This window comes from Equus asinus, chromosome 13 (assembly GCF_041296235.1).
Source record: "Equus asinus isolate D_3611 breed Donkey chromosome 13, EquAss-T2T_v2, whole genome shotgun sequence".
Taxonomy (NCBI): Eukaryota; Metazoa; Chordata; class Mammalia; order Perissodactyla; family Equidae; genus Equus; species Equus asinus.
In genome coordinates, this window is record NC_091802.1 from 46,286,312 (window position 1) to 46,313,857 (window position 27,546).

The window sequence follows — 27,546 nt, forward strand, 5'->3', positions numbered from 1 at the left end:
AATAATCTCTCTCCTTCTACGCTTCTTTCCCACCCCCATTCCAGGAAATTCATGGTACCCAAAGGTTTATTTTCTAATAAATGTTTAGGAACTAAAATGTTGCAAATATTTTAAGATTCTGCCTGTGAAAGGTTTGTTAAAACTTTTAAAAATATAGTTTTCTCTTTCCAGGTAATTTTTTTGCTGTTTCTCTCTACTTCCTTGACATTTCTATAGTTCAAATCTTTTTTCCTATGTTTTCTTCTAAGAGTTTTATAACTTTAACTCTTACATTTAGGTCTTTGATCCATTTTGAATTCATTTTTGTATATGGTGTAAAATGAGTTCAACTTCATTCTTTTGCATGTAGATATCCAATTTTCCCAACACCATTTATTGAAAAGACTATCCTTTCGCCATTAAATGATCTTGGTACATTTGTCCAATCATTTGGCCATAGGATTTTTTTCTGGAATCTTTATTCTATTTCATTGGTCTGTATGTCTGTCATTATGCCAGTACCACACTGTTTTGTTTACTGTAGCTTTATAGTAAGTTTTGAAATTGTGAAGTGTAAGACTGCCAACTTTGTTCTTTTTTTTTTTTAAAGATTTTTATTTTTTTCCTTTTTCTCCCCAAAGCCCCCCGGTACATAGTTGTATATTCTTTGTTGTGGGTCCTTCTAGTTGTGGCATGTGGGACGCTGCCTCAGCGTGGTTTGATGAGCAGTGCCATGTCTGTGCCCAGGATTCGAACCAACGAAACACTGGGCCGCCTGCAGCGGAGCGCGCGAACTTAACCACTCGGCCACGGGGCCAGCCCCCCAACTTTGTTCTTTTTAAGGTTGTCTTGGCTATTCAGGATTCCTCGACATTCCATATGAATTTTAGGATGAATTTTTCTATTTTTGCAAAAAAAAATATTATTTGGATTTTGATAAGAATTGCATTGAATCTATAGATCCTTTGAATGTTATTGCCATTTGAAAAATACTGTCTTCCAACTGGTGAACAAGGGATTGTCTTTCCATTTATTTCTGTTTTTTAAAATTTCTTTCAGGAACATTTTGTAGTTTTCAGTGTTCAAGTCTTTAACCTCCTTGATTAAGTTTATTCCTAAGTATTCTTTTTCTTGCTGTTTTAAATTGAATTGTTTTCTTAATTTCTTTTTGGGATTGTTCATTGTTAGTGTATTTTTGTGTACTGATTTTATATCCTGCAACTTTGCTGAACTCATTTATTAGTTCTGACAGTTTTCTGTTGGACTCTTTAAGATTTTCTGCATTTAAGATTATGTCGTCTGTGAACAGAGATAATTTTACTTCTTCCTTTCTAATTTGAATGCCTTGTATTTCCTTTCCTTGCCTATAGCTAAAATGTTTTTATCCTCCTTTCACATTTGACAGTTTGTCTTTAGGTTAACCTTACTGAATATGCTTTTTATCTCAAAACCAACTTTGTGAAAGTACTTTCTTGGTGCTTTATGTTGTTCTGCTCATCTTTCTATTTATCCTTCAGTTCTCATTTTCCTGATCTTTGCTTTATTTGATCTGCCTTCATACCATTCTCCCATGATTATCGAGTCTTGTGCTGGTTTCCTTCTAAAAATTCCCCTCTGCTATAACCTTTATCAAAGACAAAAATACTTCAGCAGTCATTAGAAATTTGTGTTTTAATGCCTGTGTATTTGCTTGGACTAGGTATAATTCAACATCATCTACAGCATCCAGTTTACAAAGGAGCCTCTGTAGGTGGATTATCTCTTTCACTGTTAACATTCCTGTGTGATATATCTGGTGCTCTTATTTCTCATCCCCCTTCCAGTGATCTTGGGAAGAATTAGTGAGTATAGACTTTATTGGTCTCTCTTTGAAATAGGTCCCAAATGATGGATACTTTATAACTTGGGACTCTTTTTTTAAAAACCTAACACAAGAGGTTATGTTGCTTAAAAGAATGACTCAAAAGAAGTCCTAACTTTTACCATAGACATTAATACTCTCAGAGATAAGGCCTTGATTTGTATTTTATTACAGCTTTTTTCTTAGGAAAGTCCTCTTAGTGATCTGCTATGCACGTGGTATTTATAGAAGTCTTTCTCTAAGAGTATTCACAAACTTTAGCATGCATCAGAATCACTTGAAGGGCTTGCGAAACACAGATTGCTGGGCCCCCACCCTTCAGAGTTTTTGATTAAGCTGATCTGAGGTAGGGCCTGATCATTTGCATTTTTTAACAAATTCCCAGGTGATGCTATGCTGCTGGTCCAGACACCCTATTTTAAGAACCAACACTCTAAATCATGCTGGTTAACTTTCTTTCTGTACCACATTTTTCTTATCGTCTAACCTAGACCATTTTGGTTTGAGTATTCTACCACCTTCATAGTCATAACATGTTTTCTTTGACATTTTTTCCTTCTCAGTTTTTTTTTTTTCCTTGAGGAAAATTCACCCTGAGCTAACTTAACGTCCATGCCAATCTTCCTCTATTTTTTAGTATTGTGGGCTGCCAGCACAGTGTGGCCACTAACAGAGTGGTGTAGTTCCATGTCTGGGAACCAAACCCAGGCCACCAAAGTAGAGTTTGCTGAATTTGACCAGTAGACCACTGGGGCTGGCCCCTCCTCCTCAATTTTTAAAAAATTACTGGTGATATCACTGTTCTTGTCATCCACCATGGCATCTTAGATTTCTTTGTTTTACCCCTGCCCTCTGCCCTAGCATACAATTCAGACTTTCCAAATCATGCTGAATCTGTTGATAATGTCAACAACAACAAAAATACTAACAGCTACCATTTACAGAGGATTTATGCTGTGCTAGGTACTGTTCTGAGCATTTTATTTGAATTAATTAGTGTAATCTTCACACCTCCCCCATATGTATAGGTGCTGTTATTAACCTCAAATAACCAGTGAGGAAGCTTAGGCACAGAAAGGTTCTCACAGCTAGGAAGAAGTGGAAAAAGTAGGAATCTGACTTAGACTTTCTGATTTCAGAGCCCAGACCCTTAATCCCTATGCTATCCAACCCCTCACTACTATGCTACCGTGTTATACTGCCTCTCCATACACTGTCTTGAAACCACTTGCTTACTTTATTTTCCATGGCCATAGCTCTCCCTGCTCTATGTCTTAATATACTCATAGATGAGCTATATCACCATATCTAAGCACTGTGCTAAGTACTTTACATGCTTGGAATTAGTTAAGCCTTGTAACAATCCTATGACTTTGTGAGAAAACTGAGGCTTAGTAAGGCTAAGTAACTTGCCAAGTTTCTTCCTACTAATAAATACTAGAGCCAAGACCTAAATCTTTGAAATGTGTAAGCCTATGTACTCTTAACCAATCTGCATCCTTCCTCTCAACCTCTGCCAGATTCCCAAACTCAAGTTTCTTACAGCATAAGAATCACGTTCCCAGTGTTGGTGTAGATCACTTCTTAGAGCAGTGGTTTCCTGTTACCTCTTTCATCACAATAAAATACCTGGTTTGGTTTTAGAGTCCTTCTACCCATCTCATTTCAACCACTTTTCTGTGTTTTTTACTATGTGGTAAACCCTTTCGACATAGAATTCTCTTATCCATCTGAATCATCTTATATACCATTTTCTTACAATGAAGTATATTAAAACTCTAGGCTTCCAAGCAAAATATCGTGTTCCATCTTCCAAGTTGACTTTGTGTGTTCTCCACCAAGCAGTATTAAGACTATTGGACAAACTGTCATACCTGTGATTGTACCTCCCCTGTTTGATTGACTTAGAGATAACACTAGTTTTCTGTTACTTGGATGAGAGCAATATTATAATCTACCTTAAAAAATAATTCCAATTCATTATTAGACATTTGCAGTATCCCATGGATGAGGGAGAAATGAAGGTAGAAAAAAGAATTAAATGTCCTCTATGAGCTATAAGGATAACCTTAGTTGGAATTCCCTGAGAAGGGAAAATAGAGAAGTCTGTATGACATTGACCTTCACAGATCTTTAGGATCCTGATTTTTCCCCTTGACTTTATCTCATAATTCTTGTACATTCCTCAGTTCTCCCTCAAATCTCCTGCTATCCTTCAGTTCCTTCCTTACATATCTACCCTAAGTTGCTGGTTTCCATCCGTCTAATAACTCAAATTTCATCATAAAAATTGTTATTAAGATTTTTTAGATATCTGGAGTCCCTTGAGTGGGGACCAGTGCTGTCTTTGTCAGAACTCAGCAGGTAAAATAGATATTCTGTTGCCATCACAATGTATTAATAAAATTCTAGTGAAGGACCTAAGAGCTTTCAGAATTAAATTATAATAATTTCTCCTATACTAAGCAATATTGGATAAATGTTTCATTATTTTTTAATTGATTGGTGGGATTATAATGAAAGAGATTCTAATATTGGCTATTAGTAGCCAGCAGATAGGCATATAAATCACTTGAAATCTTCATTTCTGATAGTGATTTTAAAAAACAGGCTCAAATATTACACTTTTAGCAGAGGTAAGAGTTCTCCTATTCCGCAGCTTACTTTTGACGGAAAGCCATTCTGTTAACACCCTTAAGCCTTTGTTGCCATGGAGGTAGTAATGGGCTTTATTTCGTTTTTTTAATACACATTTAAAATATAAATATACACCCTAAAATTTAAATTGTGATTTAGCTGTCCTTAGGTTTTGACTCTTGGCGCATTTCAAACATATTTTCTGTATTTTTCAAATACTTTGCTATTTTTATCCTCCAAAGAAAGTAGAGGAGAATTCTGGTCATTATAATGGCAAAGTTTTATATTATGTTTTACAAGCTCTTTTAGGAATAACTTAGAATTCCTTGTGATTCAGTAATAGATGGGGATTTTGAAGAACATGCAGAAACTTTTGAAAAAAGTACTGTGACTTTAAGTACTCACATGTCTTGGACACATATGGTTATGACACAATGTATAATGTATACAAATCAATTTCAGACTCAGCTGCTACTTTGATGCTATGCTAAGCATTTTAACTCTATTATAGTTTATTTAATAGAACTTAGTTTGAAAGTACCAAAGCAGTCTTCATAATTTTAACTTTTAATATATTTAATCGATTATTTAAATGTATTTCAATAGTGTTCCTTAACTTTCCCCTAAAAATCAGTGAATAAAATTTATATGAGCTTTCAATAAGTAAAACTTTCAATTTGTGAATTATACTTTATATTTCAGTCCTTACAAGAATGAATGGATTCCATGGCATGGAATATTACTATTCCATAGACCTCATGATTATATTTGTAACTAAATCACACATCTGTTTAGCATCCAGTGTCAAACTGGCATGACCTAGTTAATATCTTAGTCCACCAGCAGTTTTGACTTCTTACCTCAATAGCTGAACAGTCAAGTGATTGATTCCTTTGTTAAGCTAGGTAGATTAATCCTAGTTATGGTATTTAATCACAACTGAGTGTTATGGTTTGTTTCTGGATAAAGAAAACCTTTGACTACAATAATTATAAACAAAATCTTAAGACTTAGTTCTATACTTTCCTCAGTTAATACCTGCATTTAATGGCAAAGGAAGACAAAATAAGACAGCTCTTCGTTTTATAAAGAGAGAGAAAATAGCTATAGGTAATAGACAATTGCAACTTATGCTCATAGTTTTGAATATTAGATTTTAACTTTTCCAGTTTGCAGTGACTTTTTAACAAGGCCCATCTCCTCTATGAAGAATGCAGTTTATTTTTTTTCTGGCGCAAAAAATAGGGTAACCTGATCTGAGTCTGACAGAGTGTGTCGTTCATTTAAGTGCTTCCATCTGTTGCCTGCTGTTCCCCTTACTCATGACCCCTCTGTGTTTCTCTCTTTCCCTTTCCCCTTCTCCTTCCCTCTGTTTTTCTTTCCTTTTTCTTTCTTTTCTATTTTCTCTCTCTTTTATTTCCCCCCTCTCCCTCTCTCTGCCTCTTTTTTTGTCCTTAGCCCCTCTGAGGAAGGCAAAGTTTGTTGAGAGCCCACGAATTCCAGAATCCGAGCTTGGCTCACCAACCCTCACTTCAGCTCAGAAACTGGACGTGGATGAATACTGCCCTGGTAAGCATGCATGCAAAGTGTGTGCTTTGAAAGAGGGAGATTTGGATGAGGTCCGTCCAGCAGAGCAGTATTTTGCATGTATACTATTCATAAAAACATATCCGTTACCTCTTTTGCAATTGATCACATATTTTTCCTTATTAGAACATAATTTTTACTGAACATCCTATTTGACTCGCTATAATAATGAGAGTAAGTATTGAAAACAGTTTCAAAGATAATTTTCAAAAGAGTTAAAATAGTTTTGGTAGATAAATAGATTTCAGGGTGATTTTCATGATTTGAGATACTTGAAGAAATTTTGCTTTCGCCATGTGCAAACAGGAATGTTAAAGATATGAATAAAAATGTTAATTCAATACTAGCCTTAACACGTGACCTATTTTGCTTAATGCCTGTTGGATTTCTGGACAGTTATAGAAAATTGTTGTGATGTTGGAAACATCAAACTTGAATTTGAAAAAAATCATTATAGGTTCCTGATTTGGACTCCTGGACACTCACTTTTAGAAATACCTCTTCTCATGAATGGCCTGTAAGGCACATGTGGGAGTTTGCTAAAACCCTTCTTGTGTGGGAGCCAGACTGACAGAGACTCATTATCAATGCTTAGATTCTTCCAAACTTAGATGAGTTGCCTGGCAACATCCTTTACACTTACTCTACAGTGAGTCTATAGAACTGTGTCAGAAATGTTCACAGCTCTAGTTGAATATACAGGTCAGAGGTTTAGTAAAGGGCCTTAGAAGACTTGGTTTTAGGACTTTTGTTTATTTCTGCTCATTAAAATTGATGTTAAACCACAGCAAATGCAACTGCTACGTATTTACATCATTAGGGGTCAGCAGAATAAAATGATTTTTAGTTCTAGGGAAGATATCAATAGCTCTAATCTGAACTATCAGGATAATATATCTCTGAAGCTAGCTAAGACATGTTTAAAAAAAATCAAAACCATAGACAAAAACTTGGGCCAAATCTAATCAGAGACATTTGATTTTATGAATGAGTTTTGAATATTGAAAGACCTGGAGGATTTCACTTTCAGGATGCAGAACCCTGGGCTTCATCTGCTGTTGTAGATGACTGTTCATTTTTAAGACAATCACAGTTACGTATTAGGAACCAGCTTTTCTATTTCTAAACGGAACTAAATAGCTCTTTAAATGCCACTGAAGCACATTGTTAGAAGAATCTTTTTCATGTTTTGAGGTATTGTCACACTTCTTGAGCAATGGAATAGTGTGCTTTGCGTTTCTTCATGCAAATTTTCTAGTAATAAAGTAAAATAAATAAATGCACTAATTCCCTATTCCTGCATTGAGTTTTGAAAGAGAAACCCTATCAGAGGCCTTTATGTTTTCTTCCAGATTTGTAAATCAGAATGAATGTGGGGAGACTAATCTTTCACTTCCTGTTTGCCCATCTAACGACCTTGATCTAATCTAGCTATTGTAATTGTCAAGAAGCAAGGTAGCTGCTGTTTATTGGAATGCCATTGCTGAATCACTATGAAAAATCTTATCCATGTTATTATTTACATATATTTTCCACAAACATGAATTCTTTGCTGGATTGGAACTGAACAAAACTAAACCTCAGTTAAGATTTTCAGAAAACCAGGAAGAAACTAAAACATGTTGCCAAAACGTTAATTCCCGTACTCTGCAGTCTCTCCTTTTCCTTTCTGAAACAGGTTTAAAGCACAGTGATTTGCTCTTTTATAATGAAGTTATTAAACTCTGAAAATAAATTTCTACTGAGATGAGAGTAGTGACCTGAGGGATGAAGCTATTTTCTTCTACATAGTACCAAAAATTAACGGTAACCAAATGTATTCAGTAAACTCATAAAGCAAACGAATAACAGTCCGTTCTTTTTTAAGTTCTCTTACATAGGCTATAGTAACAGAACAATGATCATATTTTCTTGTATACTCATATGTTCTGTTGCAGTTAAAGCTAGTGTTCTGATATCTTGTCCACCTGCTTTATTATCATATGAAAATTTAGGAAAATAGTATATCTCACAGAGGCAATAATCGTAAGCTAAAGGTTAATGCAGTGATTCTCAAATTTTAGCATGCTTTAGGATTACCTAGAGGACTTGTTCAAATGCAGATTGCTGGGCTCACCCTACAATTTCTGATTCATTAAGCCAGTTTTTCTAACAAATTCCTAGGTAATCCTGAAGCTGCTGGTTGAAGTTAGAGAACCAACTGGATTACAAGGCTGCTGCAGGCTGCTTATAAGTAGTCCAATAAACAGTGCTGGAAATCTATAGGATTCATTTTTGCTGTTGACTTCTGAGGAGTAATTGAGGATGTTGTTTCTGTATTATCTAAACTTAAACCCTTTGATGCCTATATTTTAGGTTGGAAGAATAAAGCTTTTGTGTCTCAGAAGTGGACTTATATTTTTCTTGGTTTGTCTTTTTGTACCTGGTATCTGTGTACCCATGTCTAGTTTTCAATGTTGTCCTACATGTAAAAGGAAATCATGGATCAAACCAGAGCAAGTCATTGATATTTGGTCTGCAAAGTCTAGAGAAAGCTACTCTGGGGTATAGCCGTTGATCCAAAATATTTGTCTAATAAATTGAGAGATTGAGTCTACATAGAATTCGATTCCAGAGTACCTAATTTAGGTTTTACTATTCCTCAAATAGGATTTGTTGTTTGCAGAAAATGTGATAAAAATACAAGTAAATAGTATGTTTTGGTTCTGCAACTAAAACCATGGAGTTGATTGATACATAACTTGTTACTTAACTGAACTACCAGAGTAGGGAAAATAAAGTGAATTGTGTTTGATAATTGTCTTACAGTGGGGAAATCCACACCCAGAGAATTTAAGTGATTTGTTTAGGGTCAAGAGCAGGATTTATTATTGAACTCTTGAAGGGGACACAATGTAGTCCAGAAATAGATTCCTTTAATTCTATTACTGTGTAAAGTCCATAAATACCCCTTGAGTACCCTTAAATTAAAAAGCAGAAAATTCAGTTTTTAAGTATTACACAGGGCTATATTCTACTTTTAGGGTAACCAGCTGATATTGGTGATTTCAATAAAACAATTCCAAAAATAAGAGAACAGATTCATCCTACACTCTAACTTTTCTTCCTACATCATTACTTACTAGCTATGTGATTTTAGGCAAGTCACTTAACCTTTCTTAAGCCTCAATTTCCTCATCTGTAAAAATGGGGATGATAATCTTAAATCAGATTAATAAAGATAAAGCACTTAGCAGACTGCTTGGTTCATAGTAAATGTTCACAAATGTTACCTAGTTTTGTTATTATTACAGTGATGATCCCAAGGTATAGCATAGGATTTTAAAGTGTTTTCTAAATAATCAGGAAAAAAAAGATATAAAGGTTTAGGGTCATTTTTAGTTAAATGTGTCTTACTGTGTTTCAATTCTGATTTTCCCCTTATTAGTCTTGTCATCTTGAACATGTCTTATATTTCTGTGCCTCAGTTTCCTGTCACTGCAGCATTATATATAACATGACATTATTTCCATACTTTGGCAAATTAAATATGTATTTGTATAGATACATGAATACACATTCACAGGTGAAAATGTCTGGAAGAATATACCAAACTAACATTGGTTGCCTAAAGAGGGAGAGAACTGGGGTTCTTGGGAAGTCAGTGGAGAGAGTGGGATTGGTGGGATAATGCTCATGTTAGCAGTGGTTGTATCTGGTTGGTGGGATTACAGATGGTTTTAATTTTCTTTCTTGGGCAGCATGTATTAGTGAATGAGAGCTCAGGTTCTGGAGTTAGATCTAGGTTTAATTTCTGAATCTGTCACCTACTAGCTGTGCGACTACATGTAACTTTCATAGCCTTAAATTCTTTGTCTGTAAAATTGTGATAAAAATAGTCTTTTTTTTAACAATAGATCTGTCTCATAGGGTTATTAAGATTAAATAAAATAATGTATAGCCAAATGCTTAGATCAGGCAAAGTAAACAGTAAGAGGTTTTAGCATTCTTCCTGTTATTGTTCATCATTATCATTATACTTCCTTTTGTAAAATTTCTGCAATGAATTTGTATTGAAATTTTTCAGTAATCAGATGGCACTAAAGGATGGTGATACTCTTCATTTATATCTTAGTTTCTTAAGTTTTTATGTTGCACATTATAATAATACATAATTTCAAGTGTGTAGAACCTTGACACAGATGGCAGGCCAAGTTGACAGTTTTATAGGACTTGTGACTACATGTGCAAGGTTAAGGGCCAAAGTCCAGACCAGTGTTCTGAAAATAGGCAGGCTTTTATCCACACCAAATATTTTCAGAGAAATTTGAGATTAATCTTTTTATAATAGATCCTTTTAAATCTCTTTAAAAATGGCACTGCCCTTCAAAGGACAATGTTATTTAAGGTGACAACAAAATTAGGATGTATTTGAAACTCAAGAATGGGAGAGAATTTTATGATAGTTATTTGGCACATATTCATATTTATATTTTTTTGAATTTGTAAAGGACTTTTCATTTGGATTTCTTATCAGCATTGTACTTAACAGCTCAAGAACAAGCCACCGTAGATAAAAAATGTTTTATATAAAGTGAGTAGTTCCTTGAACCCTCTTTCCCAACTGCTATATAGTTGTAGTCATTCCATTTAAAAGAAAAGGATGATTTTGTTTTCTCATTTTCTTCCATTTTTTTTTCCTGAAAACATTATCAAATCTTATCTTTATTCCAAATAGTTAGGCTTTCTTCATATCTTTTGCTATGAATTTTGTACTTATGAATAAAACCCTCTATATGATTTTTGATTGACGTATGGGTACCAGGAGACTTTTTCTTGTAATTCACCTCTTCTGTTATGTTGTGTTTGTATTCCTTATTCCTCATGTCTTGTATTGTCTATATTGTAAACACTTTAAATGTAAAGCAGGATTTTTAACCTGGGTTAAACTGGTGAGCTTCAGGGGGCTCTAAACTCCTAAAATTATGTGCAAACACTGTTCTCCATATTACATATGTTCTTCTTTCTTTAACACATTCTCAAAGCAGTCTGTGACACATACTTTCTCCACCCAAAAAAAGGAAAAAATAAATATTGTTGTAAAGGTTGAAATGAAACAAAGGTTGTGAATGGTACAAATATTAGAATGAAAAACACTGCTGAAAGTTGGATAGTACACAGACTTGTAAGTCGAATAAAGGGAATATTTGAACTGCAGTGCTGCCCCAATCAGGATATGAAGGTCAGTATAGAAAGTAGAGATCAAAAACAGAGAGCTAAACAGAAATAATTTCAGTATATTTTAAGTTTGAGAGATACTGCCTGATTACTGGCATTGAAAATAAGTATAACATCAAGGAACTAGAATATGGAGAGGATAGCTTTTCTTCCCCACATATCCTTATCTACCAATAAGTTCTTAACATGTTAGAAAGTTATTTTAGTGGACAGATACTTTGTTGAATAAAACTTTTCACTTGGAACGTTTTTAGTTGTTTTCCTGATTTATATTTTATTGTTGTTTAAAAGATAGTCTCATCACACTAACTTTTAGGTTAACTTCTCAAGGTGTTCTGTGTCACAAATTCTAAAGACTTGGCCTATGAATGTGATACTTAGATCCATAATTTAGTTAGATTTCCAAATGGATGGTTTTCCCATTAACTCTGAAAACCATTTTAACTTTTGGTTTTTGAGGCAGAAAAATGTTGAGAGTAAATGCATTAGTTTAGGCTACAGACAGTGGAGCTAGACTGCCTGTGTTCAAATATTACTCTGCCACTTAATAGTTGTGTCACCTTGGGCAAATTACTTAAACATAAGAATGATTAATTTCCTTATCTGTAAAATAGGGATTATAATATTACCTATACCATAGGAATGCTGTGAAGATGTAATAAATTAAAATATGTAAGATAATAAAAACAATGATGTGGTCCATAATTAGTGCTATGTAAATCTTATCTACAGTTGTTATGTTTTACAGCCTTTATTGCCTTTTATCTAAGAATACTGTGGGTAAAGGTATCATATCTTTTTTGTGAGTGCTTCTCAAAGAGGATAAAATTACACCTATAACCTGTAGTCATTGGCCTGTTTTCACAAACAGTCTGTGTATAGATACGAAGTTGTGTGGGGTTTGGTTATTTTTTTAATGGAGGCCGTTTTTCATAGTGGTAAATAGCTCAAGGTCTAGGATCAGACAAGCTTGGATTTAATTCTAGCTGTTGCACTTATTGGCTATGTAACTTTTATTACCTAATCTTTCTAATCCTCTGCTTCCTCATCTGTAAAATGAAGATAGTAATATTGCTTACTCCATAGGGTGTTTTTAATGATTAAATAAGATAATACACATAATTTACTCAGCACAATGTTTAGAGCATCAGTTATTATGACTAATAACATCTCTCACATATATACATTATTGCAAATTTATTTCTGGAAAAAAATGAAGTTTTCTGTTATTCTTTTCCTAAGCAGTACATATGTTCCTCCAGCTCAATGTTCATCAAAAATTCTCAATGTTCATTCCCAAAAATGGGAACAGGAAGGGACAGAAAGGTATTCTTGACTTCTGTTTTAATACCCAAGAACCTAGAGATTTATGAATTCTGTATCTGATGTTGCCACTATCATTCTTGATCTCTAAGTCACTTAAAATCCTCTTTTTGTTTTTCCTTATCTAGAAGTTATTTGTTACAACATATAAATTGATAAGACTTGTGGGGAGTGTTGGTTAACTTCTATTCATTATTATTGAGTACCCTTGTGAATAGGTCCTTGTAGTAATCATCTATTGCTATGTAACAAATTACCATAAAACTTAATAGCTTAAAACAGCATTTGTTATCTCAGTTTCTGTGGGTCAGAAATCTAGATGCAACTTAGCTGCACTCTGTGGCTCAAGGTCTCTCACAGGGTGCAATCAAGATAACGGCCTGGGCTGTAGTCATCTCAAGGCTCCACTGGGGAGGGATCCTCTTTCAAGTTTATACACTTGGTTATTGGAAGGATTCAGTTCCTTATGGGCTGTTAAATTGAGGGTCTCAGTTCCTCATGAGCTTTTGGCTAGAGGCCACCCTCAATTCCTTGCCGTGTGGGTCTCTCCATAAGGCACCTCACAATGTGGCAACTTGCTTTGTGAGAGCAAGCAAGCAAGAGGCAGAGAGTGTAAGCAAGATGAAAGTGGCAGTCTTTTATAACATAGTCTCAAAAGTGACAGCCTATCACTTTTTACCATATTCTGTTTGTTAGAAGCAAATCACCAGGTCCAACCCACAGTCAAGGGAGTAAGAAAGTTGTTTCAATGGAACAATGAATTTTCCTTGTTTTTCCTACATATTTGATATGTGTCATTCCATGGCCTGGAAGCATAAATCCTTCTTATCCTTGCCTTTCAATAAAAAAGTTCCAGGGCCAGCACCGGTGGCCTAGTGGTTAAGTTCAGTGCCCTCCACTTTGGCAGCCTGGGTTCAGTTCCCAGGCGTGTACCTACATTGCTCTGTTAGTTGTTATGCTGTGCTGGGCAGCCCACATACTGAAAAATAGAGGAAGATTGGCACGGATGTTAGCTCACAGCAAATCTTCCTCAGCAAAAAAATAAATAAAATCCATAGTATTCCAGGTATCCCACCCTTTTTATATTCAAAACTTCCCTGCTGCTGTACCTTCTTATAACTATCTGTAGGTCTTTCCTCTTGCTTAATCTGTACAGATTATTTACAGATTACAAATTTTTAGATTAATCTCTGCTGACTATTAAGCAATTTGTAATCACTGCTATTATATACTCAGTGTTACTGTGCCTTTAAATTTACTTTTATGGGCTTTGACTTATATAAAAATGTATATTCACTGAAAATAAGTAATGTAATTTATACCACTTTCATGAGGCTTGGAAAAATCTGTCCCATGGTGCCATATTTAAGGCTCTGGTGTTGCAATTAACATTTGCTGATTTATCTTTTAGTACTTATTTTTTTTTCTTGACCAACATGGAAGGGAAGAATAAAGAAAAAAATAACTTACCCCGACTTTGTACTGTACCTTTGTCTCTTACCACTATTCAAAAAAATTTTTTTCAAAGTATAACATTGTTTCCCCTTAATAATATGTGATCAATCTTTAAACAGTCATGCTGAAAAAAAATACATGAACCATATACATTATAGGAAATTACTATATCCAGTTACCACCTTAGACTATATTTACCACATTAGAACAGATAGCCTTACTTAGAATAGGATTGCCTAAATTGTGATCCATGGAACTGAGATGTTAGTATATGCTAAATGAACTATGCTGAACTATTCTAAACTATAAGATCTATAAACATGGAACTTGTTCAACTTTTTAATCTCCGTATCCCTAGTCCTCAGACCAGTGTCTGCTATATAGTGGTCAACAAATACTAAATGAATAAATGCTCTCAATTGTGAAATAATAGCAGCTACTAAAAATTGAAACATTTTTCAAACAACAAAAATATCAGAATAAAAGGATGAAGTAAATGTTAGATATATTTAATAGTAGATATTAAGGATAGAAAAATGAATCAGGAGTATATGAAACACTCAAATTCTCATAAAAGCTGACCCAGGAAAGTCAATTCTGGAGCATTCTCCTACTTTCTTCCCTAACATTTCAGCTTTAAATCTCACATCATCAAACTGTACCAATCACTACCCTTCCTTATTGCAGTTTCTCAGGACTCTGAGGTCATACCGCTTACTCTTTGAAGATCTTAGCTCCTGGTTCGCCAGAATTCCTGGTCCCACCTTTTTTAAAACTCCCCAGCTACCCTTATAACTGTAGGTCGTTTCCCCTGCCTAGTCTGCACTGACTAGTACAATACAGTGAAATACTTCGTCCTAGAATGATGTTTTTCTCTTTAAGCCTGGGTAATTATATCACATTATTTAAGCGTACAGTTTCTAGAATAAATCCCAGGTTTGGAAGCCAACAGAGAATAAATTTGCTATTTAGACAAACACGACTTCTGAGGATAATACTTTTCTTACTGTGACCAGTATACAAATGCCTTGCTTTCCGCATTAGGATAAATTGTGCTATGGGTGAGGAAGTCCAGACCAATAAGGGAATAATACAGAAATACTATATTGCAGAAGTAGTGCATCTTTACCATATTTTGTATCTCAAACGTATATCTACTCAAAGCAGATGTTAGAAACCTCAGTTTAAGACCCAAAGGAACATTGTGAGAATCATCAGTCTTAGAGATTTCAGTGAAGCATTTAAGGTTCTTGAGCTTGTCAAATATTGCTTTTCATTTCAGTCAAATAGTCATCATCATACATCAATGTGCACGTGTTACTTCTGGTACATTGAGGGCAATTATGTAGGTAGGGAAACACTAGTGTAAGTGATACCAAGCAATGAGTACTTTCTCTCTATATATTCTGTCTCTGCAGTGATTCCCACTTCCAATGGGAGAGAAACAAAATAGTGGGAAGTTGTAATGGAAGATTATAAGCATTTAAAAGTCTGTTCTCTTAGCTAAGTGCCAAACTAATAGGTTTTAAAAAATACTGAGAATCCCTAATCTTATAAAAGCAAAAGGGAGAACCACTGTGTGTGTATGTGTGTGTGTTTGGAGGACGTTTTCTCCAGTTATTTGTGTATGTCTCAGTTATTAGTTAAAAGAGTATAGAATTATTTGAATAAGTAGATAAATTTACTTATTGTTTTTTAGACAGCATAATTTTTTCCAGCTTTATTGAGATATAATTGACATATAACGTTGTGTAAGTTTAAGGTGTACAACATGATGATTTGATATATGTATTCCAAAATGATTACTGATGAAATTTATGGGCACCCTCTCCAGAAAATTGTGCCTACATTCAAAATTGTGCATATTGTCTGGGTTTTCAAAAAAATTAATAAAACATTTAGATTTATTTGCCCTGCGTAATAGTTTTATCTGAAAACTAATCTGAACAAACCAAAATTACTAAGACTCAAAGACGAGAATGTTTGAACGAAGTTGTGTTATTGCTAACTCCCATTTCATACCCTAAAGTTAGGCATCTAAGTACTCCCCTTTGCAACTAGAGAGATTCCCTATAAGTTGATTCTTTGGCTTAGGTCCTGGGGGAGTTAATTTAAAGAAGGCGGTAATTTAGTAAGGAAGGAGGGAAAAAGAAGGGTGAGTAGGAGAGATTGAAACACTTTCACTTTCAAGAGAAGGGGATCCTATGATTAAAGGTTCCTTAGATTTTTGTGCACCTGCCCAAAACTTAGGCAGTTTTTCTCCATCTCAGTTGAGAATTGACAGTGGCCGGTGTCATTGAGAGCCGAACCTGGATCTAGTTTTCCTAACTACCTCCAGGAACCATTCTTCCCTTCTTTTCTGCCCTCTGGACCCTTCCATATTGAGAGGTGGTTCTTGGAACTATGGAAAACATCTCAGACCACCATCTTAACCTCCAGCTTATATTTAACTTTAAAACAGTAGACAAGTTTTTCTAGAGACAGTATCAAAAAACTTTTTAGCGAGCACATTTTAAAAAATTAGAATTAGAATGCCTTCTGGCTGGCTGATACTCTGTAATTCAACATACACTTAATCATTTCCTACTACCATTATCCCTAGCCATGCCAGATATGTTAAAACTGCTTGTATCCGGAAGGTATTTGAGTTTGCTACCCCTGCTATGGGTTACTGGGAGTGGTTAATTTTTTTAGGAGGTGGCAAAGAAGAACTGGAAGATGGAAGAATGAACATTTCCCTTACTCTCTCCCTATTAAAACATAAAGTTTCAGGGGATGTACAGACTTCCAAAAAAGCATGTATCAGAGGACCTCAGATCAAGAGTTCCTGATTTAGATCCTCCATTAGTTTACATATGCTACTGTTTAGAATATGATTTGTTGTTAGCTGCTATGGTTTAGCTACACCAGGAGGAAGTATTATGCATGACTGAACAATTGAAATATGAAGTTACTTTGAAAAGAAAAGAACTAAGGGAGAATTTCCTCAACCAATAACCTCTACTGGTGTTAGGGAAATACCGTCTTCAACACTATTGTAATCGTCAAATGACTCTTAGTCTTGTAACTCTTCCCCTGCTCTCTCCTTCCTCCATTTCCACCACTCATCTTCCCAGAGACTCTAGCTCTTTTCTACCACATTTTTACAACATCAAGAATTATCTTAAGAGATTAATTACAGTACTCCAACCCCATCACCTTTACAACTTTTCTTTTGCCTATTATTTCTGCTAATTCTCTTGTCTTTTATACACCTAATTATTTTTTTTGTGCTGTATTTAATATTTGAAAAGATTCATAAAAGTAATCTGAAGGTAAGATGATTTTTTTTTTCTCTAGAGAGAATTTTCATTTGCTTCTGCCTCTGGGACCAATTCAATCCAAGTTCAGGGTTTGAGGTTTTTCAGGCTAATAAGGTAACACAAATGAGGACTGCAAGACCTGCTTTACTTCTGGTTCATCTTTACTCCTAGAGTGTAACTCTTAAAGGTTTCAAGCCCAAAGTGTGGAGTGTTTTACTAGAGTTCCCACTCTTGGTGGATCCTAGACACTAGTTTTGTTCCCCTGACCTTTTGAGACAGCCAAAAGCACAGCTCAGCTTCTCAGTCATTTCCCCATTAACAGATGCCCCCAGTGCTAAAGTAGCCCTCCATGCTGGGCAAGATCTCCATTCTGGATTTCCATCTTCTCCCTGTTCTTGTCTTGATTTACCACTATCTTGTTAGGTCTTTAATGTTTTTTAAAAGATTTTTCAAATATGTTTTGCCCAGTTTTTGTTAGTTGTCATCAGCTGGAAGGTCTCCAATTACTGAAGGTCCCTGCCGCCATTATTTCCTTTGGGGGAAAAAATTATAGCATTTATATTTTTAGATTGCATACACATCCTAAAGTGTATAAAAGGAATGTCTTTATTTTTCCATTCTCTGCTCCCCATGAAGCTACATGGGAACAGACTATACACTAAAACAGTCTTAGAGAACACTGCCTTTTTGGACAAACCAGTTCCCTTAAATTCTGGGAGCTATATAATAAGAAATTGAAATGGTATTATTAGCCAGTTGATTACTTGAAATATAAGGAAGTTCTCTTTTCAGACAGACTTTTGGAGTTGGTTCATGGTCCATCTCTTTGAGCAAGTTGTCTCCTATTTGGACATAGAAGCCAAATCTCAAAGAAATTAGTATTTTACATAAAAATGTTGACAAATTTTGCCCATTGTGGTTATGATATTACACATGATACTGAATTGTTGAAAAACTTGCTTTTCTGCTCCTGATCTCCATCTGGCGTTATTTGACCTGTTACTATTAGATTGGGGAGGAAAATGTCTGCTTCATCCAGCTACAAATCCCAAATGTATTTCATAGATCATTGAGGTAAGTTCAGCATTTATGTTTTCTGCTTATCTTACTTTCTACAATAGCCGTAATAGTTAAGTTATAATTGTGAGTAGATAAAGCTGATGTTTATATTGCTGCCAGAGAAAACAAATTTAAAAGGAGAGTAGGAGTCAACATCCAAAATGATTGGAGAATTTCTTTTAATGTTTGCAGAGGATAATGAGACACAAGCTTACTATAGTTTGGCTTTCTATTGCTTGGCTCTGTTGCAAACCAATTTTAAGAGGAATGTTCTTATCTGCTGATTAATGTTTTATTAAAACATTGAGTATCAAAAGCCACGTAATACTTTTTTTTTTTTACATTTTTGTATTTACCACAAAATGCCTAAACTTACTCTTCTATTAAACACTTACTCTTCTGTTAATCCATGTAAATCATCTTTGGTACTGTAGAACAGAAGGCTACCCTTAATATCTAAAGGTATTATTTATTTTATATAAATAATTTTTTTATTTGTAAGTCTTAAAGTGAGAGAACACTGGTTAGAATTCATTTGTGTACAAGTAAAACTTCCATTACAGTCAAGGGCATAAAATATGGATGCTATTTTCTGGTACCTCATCAGAGCAATGATGCTTATTTTCTCAGTTAAAATTTATTTTATACAACAAATTCTCTAGTACAACAAATGCCTTATCTGGTCCCTAACCAAGTAACATTTTTTATAAAGACTTGGATGATATGCTCTTTGCCCTAGAGAGAAGAAAGAAAGAATTAAACTATAGTTGAATCATCACAGCGTTTTTCTAATGAAAACACTTTTGAATAACACTTTCTTTTGAATAACACTTATCCCTCAATCACTTCTTCTCAAATATCCAAACAACAAGAAAATAAACGCTAAAATTATCAAAAAACACCCATCTGGACAATTTGCTTATGCTTACCACTATATCCACAGTGCTCAGTATAGTGACTAATACATAGTAGATGTTCATTGTGTGTGTGTTGAATGAAATGAATCCAAAAAGTCGGAGGAAGGCAAAATAAAAAAATTTAGTATGTTATAAACATATGTAAATGACATAGTTTTCTCTCTACTAAGAATATGTCTTTTGACTTTCTGATTTACTACAAAGGGGCTTGTAAGCTTGAACAGCTGGAACCATGATTTCTTAATCTGTGTTTATAATGTGATTTTACTATGGTATTGGGAAAGGGGGAGTGGTATTTCTTTCAGTGGTTTTTGATTTGTTGTATCTTATTTGTTTTAAATTCTTACTAAACTTTCTCCTTCCATGGGATGAAGGGTATACACAGGGCCAATGTGACTAGCATGGGAAGGGGCATAAAGCTTCACAGGATCAGAATTCTGCCACGGCAGCCAACTGAGATCAGTCAGCTATGAGCGAATTGTAGTACATGTAGAGAACATAATCAATAAGTATGAAACCAAGAATGAAGATTTTAGGAAAATAGTATCTGCTAGCCAAATGTGACACATTTATCCTCAATGATAGGAAAAAGAAATATGTGAATAAACCTAACACTATCGTTTGAAAAACTGAATATATATACAATAGCCAGACCATATATCAAAATAGAACTCTGACCCCAATCTGCAGTGACCAGCCCAGGAGCCAACCTACTATCTACAAGTCAGACCTGTAAGAAGTCAGACTACTGTCTCTGGCAACCAGTCCAGGAAGGCAAGAATAACTCCTATAACACTCGGAGCAAAATGGTGGGCACTTGATTATTAACTGACAGCTTCTCTAGTTTTTGCCCTCACTTTTAACTTAGGACCAACCAGAGAGAGTTAAGTATGCACACCCAACCAATCACATAGGATGCATCTGCTTCTAGTTAGCCTGCTTCAGCTTCTCCATGCCAAGTACCTCCAGTCAGGGCATATCTGAAACCTTTCCCTTTATTCCCCACTGTAAAGGTTTCCCACTCCTCTGCCTGCCTTTGAGTCTCTGCCAAGTGCAAGTGATGGTGGCTGACTCCCTTGCTATATCAAGCTCTGAATAAATAGCCTTTGCTTATTCTTATTTGAGTGGTTTTCATTTATTTCCATACCTTTTTTCACATAACATAATTACAGTAGTCTAACATAGAACATATATGACTTCCATGCTTCAACGTAAACAAACATACATACAAAAGAAATGCTTTTTTGATAGGACTCAGACGTATGCACATAGAATGTAAAGTTTTGGAACTGGATTCCTTACACTTCATGAGAACAATTGCATACCACTTGTGGTTGCAAAATGACAAGAACACTGTTTCACCTGGAACAACATAGTTGCTATAATCCCCTTCTGTGAGTTATTTGTTTTCCTGGCCTGGGCGGGTTACACCTTTACCTTATCATCCTCTGCAGCCACTTGTACCATTCTCTCTTATCTGCACTTTGTGACCTTCATGACAGCTGCCATGCTGTCACTCCCAATGACAAAGGTAGATCTGGACATGACTTTGGCATTATTAATGCCTTGGTGATATATCACTTTCCACGTTAATTGATGTCTACTTAGTCATCTCATGGCACTAAAGCTGTGCTGGGTGACGGAAATCCCTTTTCCCGTATACCAGTATTACAGCTCTTCTCAGACTTCTAAATTAGAATTAACTTGCCCTTTTGGTTCTTTACAGTACCCCTAGTTTTACAGCTTTTTTAATAGTCTCATTTTCTTATAACCTTACAGTACCTCCACTCTCCCTGCCTTTATCCCCAGCTAGAATAACTCAGAATCAGATTCCTGGAGTTAAGTTTGAAAACATTATAAGTGACATCTCAGTGTCCCACACCAAATTGTTGCCCCTAGGAACACTAAAGAAAGTTTCTATATATATTTAGGGACATGCCTGAGGAATTCAGGAGGTAGTCTTTGTCCATCTCCCTTTCCTGTTTAAGAATCCTAACGCCAGATCTGGTTAATTCCAGGGTGTCTCATCATTGTTTCTTCCAAATTTGGTGTAAAGAAGCCCCTGATAACCTGCTTTGATATGTCAGTGTTCCACATTGAATGCGGAGATTACCCTCCCCAACTCTTAATTACCTTTATATTATGTAAAATGTTTATATATTAGCAGAACAATACACAAACATAAGCCAATACTTGCAACGTTTCCAATTACATTTATATAAATGTGTTTATGTAAGTTGAAAAAAGGAGGACAGCAAGGTCCTTATATAAAAATCAGTAGTATTTCTAAATTCTAGCAAAGAACAATTAGAAAATTAAATCTAAAAGCAATGTCATTTACAATAGCATCCAAAATCATGAAATATTTAGGGATAAATTTAACAAAACACGTACACTAAAAATTATAAATAAAACATTGCTGAGACAAATTAAAGAACCAGATAAATGCTCTGTGTCATATTTATGGATTAGAAGATTCAGTATTGTTAAAATAGTAATTTTCCTCAAATTGATTCAACACAAACCCAAGAAAAAAATGTTTGTAGAGATTTACATGATTCTAAATTAGAAGTTTACATGATTCTAAATTTATATGGAAATGCAAATGACCTAGAATGGCCTAAGCAGTTTTTCAAAGAATTACAAAGTTAAAGGACTTCCATTATTCTTCAGTAAAGGTCCCAGGGAAATTCAATGGAGAAATAAACATTGACCCTTACCTCATACCATGCGTAAAAGTTAAAATGTATTGTAGACTTAAATGTAAGAGCTAGAAGCAAATCTTTATAACTTTGGGTAGGCAAAGATTTCTTGGATAGGACATAACTATGAGCTATAAAAGAAAAAAATTTAAAAGTTGAACTTATCTATCTAAACTTAAAAACCTTTGCTCTTCAAAAAACACTGTTAAGAAAAGGGAAAGGCAAACCATAGAATGGGATAAAATACTAGCATACATACGTCTGACAGATATCCAAAATAAAGAACTCTTACAACTAATTAACAAGAAGAGAACCTAATTTTTTAAATGGTACAAAAGATTTGAAGAGACATTCACAAAAGAAGATATAAAATGGCCAATAAACACATGAAAAGATGCTCAACATCGTTAGTCATTAAAGAAATGCAAATTAAAACCATGTGATACCACTGTGCACTCATTAGTATGGCTAAAATCAGAACAGCTCATAGTACCACATATTGAAGATACTAGAACTCTTATACACTGCTTGTGATAGTGTAAACTGAACAATCTCTTTGGAAACTGGCAATTTCTTATAAAGTCAAATTTTTACATTTTTAAACTTTATAACCTGGCCATTACACACCTATGTATTTGTCCAAGAGAAATTAAAATATATGTCCACATAAAAACTTTTACATAGCACCTTTATATGTGATAGCCAAAAACTGGAAACAATCCAGTGTCCATCAACAGAAAACAAGTAAAATATGGTGCATCCAGACAAAGGAATACTACTCAGCTATAAAAAAGAACAAACTATTGAAAGACTCAGCAACATGGATGGACTTCAAGAACATTATGCTGAATGAAAGAAGCCAGACAAAAAAGAATAAATACTGTTTAATTCTATTTATATAAAATTATAGAATATACGAACTAATCTAAGATAGCAGAAAACAGGTCAGTGGTTGCCTGTGGCTAAGGGTTGAGGGAGGGTTTGACTTCAAAGCCACACAGGGAAGGTTCTGGGGATGATAGAAATGTTCTGTATCCTGATTTTGGTGGTTGTTTCACAGATGTCTATATCTGTCAAATTTTATAGAATTGTATCCTTTGTAGGAATATAATTTATTGTATATATATTATATCTTTAAAAAGAGAAGATCAATAGATGAGTAAGAAATAGAATAGAATCTGGACTAAGGTGGCAACTAGAAGTAAGTGGATATGAAAGTAAGTGCTTATATTGAACAGAAAATAATACATGGTAGGAAAAACCACCAGAAATTCATTATGATCTGCTAATTAAGTTATGGTTGTATTTTAGTCAAATTAGATATCTAAAAATTAAATGTTCACAATAATCCTATGTAACAAACCATCCTAAAACTTCTTGCCACCAAAAATAAGCAATTTTTTTCTTACTCAAGGATTTGCAAGTATTGTTTGGAATGGCTCTGTTTCAGGCTGCACCTTGGCTGAGGCAGCTCTAGAGTTCGAGCTGGGCTCAGGTCTGTGTGTATCCATTCTGGAGCCCAGGCTGAATGGGCATCAGCTGGAGAGAAGTTGTTCTCCTGCTGGATCACCAGAGCACAAGAACAGAAGCCCAACTGCACAGGCACATTTCAATTCTCTGTTCATAACATTCCAAGGTCCAAATAAAGTCACGTGGCCAAGCCAAAAAAACTTTTATGTAAAGTTTTAAAAATACTCAAAAATCCTTCCATGTACCCATCCCACAGTTTCGACAGTTGTTTCATCTGTTTCCTCCCGTCTTCTTGAAATATGCCCCAGGGAACTAAGTGTCGCAAATGCTTTAAAGTGAGCCACTATGAGTGGAGATGAGCTATTGGTGGTTGCTTTGATTCTTGATTGCTGGTAGGCAGTGATTCTCACATTCGGGAGCTCAGTTTTGGGAGGTTGTGGAAGAGCTCCCATGCCGGCTTCAGCAGTTACTGTGACAAATAGCAGCCCCTGCTTTTAGCAGTCAAACATTTTCCAATATTCATCAGAAAAGGAAAAATTTAGGTAGTCATTTAAGAACTAAGAAATGAAAGTATAACCAGGTTTGCTTTGGCAATTGGGCCAAGCTAATGATAGGTTTTGTGACTCTGTTGGAGAGGAAACGTGGGTTTCTGTATTTGATTAAATGTGGTACAAATTTCTGAGTCTTGAAATAGATGAAAACAAGCAGTTTATAATTAACAGATCATAAAGGAAAATGTAAACAGCCCGATGTGAAAATGCTAAGAGAATGCTGAGAATTAAGAGTTTCTGGAACTAGACTATGTGTAACCTGCGGTGTTAGGAATACAGATTAGGGATTTGGATACATTAGCTTTTAGACGTTCATTTCTTGGCACAGTTTTAAACATTGTTTAATCCCTCTGCAGTTTGGCTGCTTTAAGTAGAAGGCACTTTTGCAAATTTTGTAAGGCATAAACCATCTCTGAAAGGAGAATTGATGTCATCAAATAAATACCAAAATGGTCTGAAATATTCAGCACTTGCTTTTTTACAACATCCTATTTCTTGCCTGCATTATATTTCTCACAAATTTTAATTTACTATGAGTTAATTAAATTATTTATTTTCTATTTTCCCCCATTAGACTATAAGCTCCTTAAGGATAGGGACTATGCCCATTGTTCTTAAATGAATATCTTAACACCTAACACAGTACTGAACACACAGAAAGTACTCAGTAAATATTTATTGAATTAATGAATGCTTTCCTATATTGTCTATCATCAGATAATCCTGCTGGATGTTGTTAAAGGTAAAAATAAATAGCCATATAAACAGTTTATACTCAATAATCACATATTTCCTGGCAAAATAATAAAGTGGTTAAGAACACAGGCTCAGGAGCCAGACAGCCTGGACTTCAATATTGACTCTGTCACTTACCTAATTCTGTAACCATGGGCAAGCAAGAACTTAATCTTTGTGTGCCTCATTTCTACTGTCTATAAGGTTCGGAATGTTGTGAAGATTCGATGATTTAATACATGTAAAGCACTTAGAAAGGTACCAAACAGTAATATCTCAATGAGTATTAGTTATTATTATTACTACTAGCACTACTATCAATATTATTACTCCAGAAATAAACTTAAAACACTTTTAAAACAACATTAAATAGGCGCCAGCCCAGTGGCCTCGTGGTTAAGTTCGCACACTCCACTTCTGCGGCCTGGGGTTCGCAGGTTCAGATCCCGGGCACAGACCTAGCACCCCTTGTCAAGCCATGCTGTGCTGGTATCCCCATAAAATAGAGGAAACTAGGCACAGATGGCAGCTCAGTGACGGTCTTCCTCAAGCAAGCAAAACGAGGAAGATTGGCAACAATTGTTAGCTCAGGGCCAATCTTCCTCACACACAAACATTAAATATGCTACATTTAATCAGTTTTGATCTTAAGAGTTCTGTGTTTCACTTGAACTGATAAGTCATACAGAATTTGAATCTGAAAATTGTTCTCTCTGTTCTTCTTCCCTAATTCTACTGTTGAAAAATCAAACTCAACCATTACAAGAATTTTTAGTATGGCCTCCTCCAAGAGCCTTCTTCCCTCTTTTTCCTCCCTCCACCCTTCCAAGACAAGTTTGTTTCTTTCTCTGCACTTTCTAGCACTTTCTTTAACTTAGAAAATATTTCTTATATACATTAGCTTCTCTCTATCTTTATGTCATTGCTCCATTTTAAGTTGTTAACTGGTACAAGAGGAGTGGTCAAGTAATTTTTTATTTTATACTAAATTTTTAAATAATATAGCACTATTTCTTTTTTCATAACTCTAGACTTCTTTCTTGGAGGGAAAAAAACCCCAGGTATTGTGAATATTTTTGCATTCTCAAACCCAGTGTCCTGTGTCCTTACTATGTTTTCTGTAGTTTTTTAAAATTAAAATATAAATACAGAAAGGTACACAAATCATAATTATGCAGCTGTATGAAATTTCATAAATTGGACACATCTATATAATCACTACCTAAATCAAGCTGTAGAGCATTACCAGCACTTCAAAAGCTTTGCTCATGCTTCTGCATCGCTGTCCACTCCCTACAAGCATAACCACTGTTCTGACTGTCATTATCAATTATTTCTTTTACCAATTTTCAAACGTTGTATAAATGAAATCATTTAGTATGTACTCTTTTGAGTCTCTCTCCTTTTGGTCAGTAATGTGTTTGTAAGATTCTCTTTTATTACTGTCATATTTCGTTGTAAGTCTGCTGTTGATGGACAATTTCAATTTTGGTTATTATGAATAATTCTTCTATGAATGTTTGTTACATATATTTTGATGCACCTATGCGTGTTTTTTCTTTTGGCATATACCTAGTAGTGTACTTGCTGGGTCATAGGGTTTCACGATGTTCAGCCTAAAAATTCTTCGAAATTTAATGCTACCAATTTACATTCCCACCAGTACAGTTTAAGTGTTCTTTACCCCATATTGTCAGATGTTTTGTTTGTTTTCTGTGCTACTCTGCACTGCACTTATGTAGGGTATCTCATTGTGGTTTTTATTTGCATTTCCCAGTAATGTTGAACAGCTTTTCATATGCTTATTGATTATTTGAATATCCTCTTTTGTAAATTCCTGTGTAGATTTTTTGTCCATCTTTTATTTGGATTGTCTTTATTTTTCTTATTGATTTGTGAGGGTTCTTTATATATTCTGGATACAAGTCCTTTGTTAGATCATATGAACTACAGATATCTTTCCCCACTCTACAGCTTGCCTTTTTACCCTCTTAGTGATGTCTTTGGTGAACAGAAGTTTTTCCTATTAATAAACTTCACTTTATCCATTTTTTCTTTTTTGGTTAGTCCCTTTTGTATGCTGTTTAAGAAATCTTTGCATAGTCCTAGGTCATGAAGATATTCTATTAGGTAATCTTCTAGAAACTTTATTGTTTTACCTTTCACATTTGGGTCTATAGTGCATCTGGAATTGGTTTTTGTGTATGATATGAGGTAGGGACAGGATTCATTTTTATTCATATCATATTAATCCATCACCAATATTGAAACTACCATCCTGTTACTAAAATATTGCAGTGGTGCCTTTGTCCTAAATAAAATGATTATATATGTATAGATATGCTTCTGGATTCTGGATTCTGTTTCATTGGTCTTTTTATCTATGTTTCTGTCAACCGTACCCTGTCTTAATTACTTTAGCATTATATTAAGTCTTGATATTAATAGAAGTCATTCTTCTTTAAGTTTTCTTTACTGTTCTTGAACCTTTCCATTTTCATGTAAATTTTAGTTTTTATGGTGCTGTATTCTTCATTCAGTATTCTGGGAGCAAAGCCTATTGCATAAACACACTTTTCCCAAATAGCCAAAGTGAAACCAAGAGCTATAAATTTAAATAATTTTAATCAGCATAAAGTGTGAATGCTGTATGATTTATTTTGTGTATAATAGTGTCACAGTGATTATTTTCCAACAACCTACCAGCCATCATTTTTGTTTATCATACTCCAAATTCATGATTATTAAAGA

General features: G+C 34.8%; 1 protein-coding gene across 9 annotated transcripts in view; it reads left to right on the forward strand.

Annotated features, from left to right (window-relative positions):
- TANC2 (tetratricopeptide repeat, ankyrin repeat and coiled-coil containing 2) overlaps positions 1 to 27,546 on the forward strand; it is a 389,807-nt gene that overhangs the window by 202,560 nt on the left and 159,701 nt on the right. For 5 of the 9 annotated variants that reach the window (XM_044744785.2, XM_044744786.2, XM_044744788.2 and 2 more), the window contains exon 5: positions 5,936 to 6,046. The exons of the other annotated variants lie outside the window; for them this stretch is intronic. In XM_044744785.2, coding sequence (XP_044600720.1) covers positions 5,936 to 6,046 — 111 coding nt within the window. The remainder of the gene's footprint in view (positions 1 to 5,935; positions 6,047 to 27,546) is intronic. 9 annotated transcript variants of the gene reach the window in all.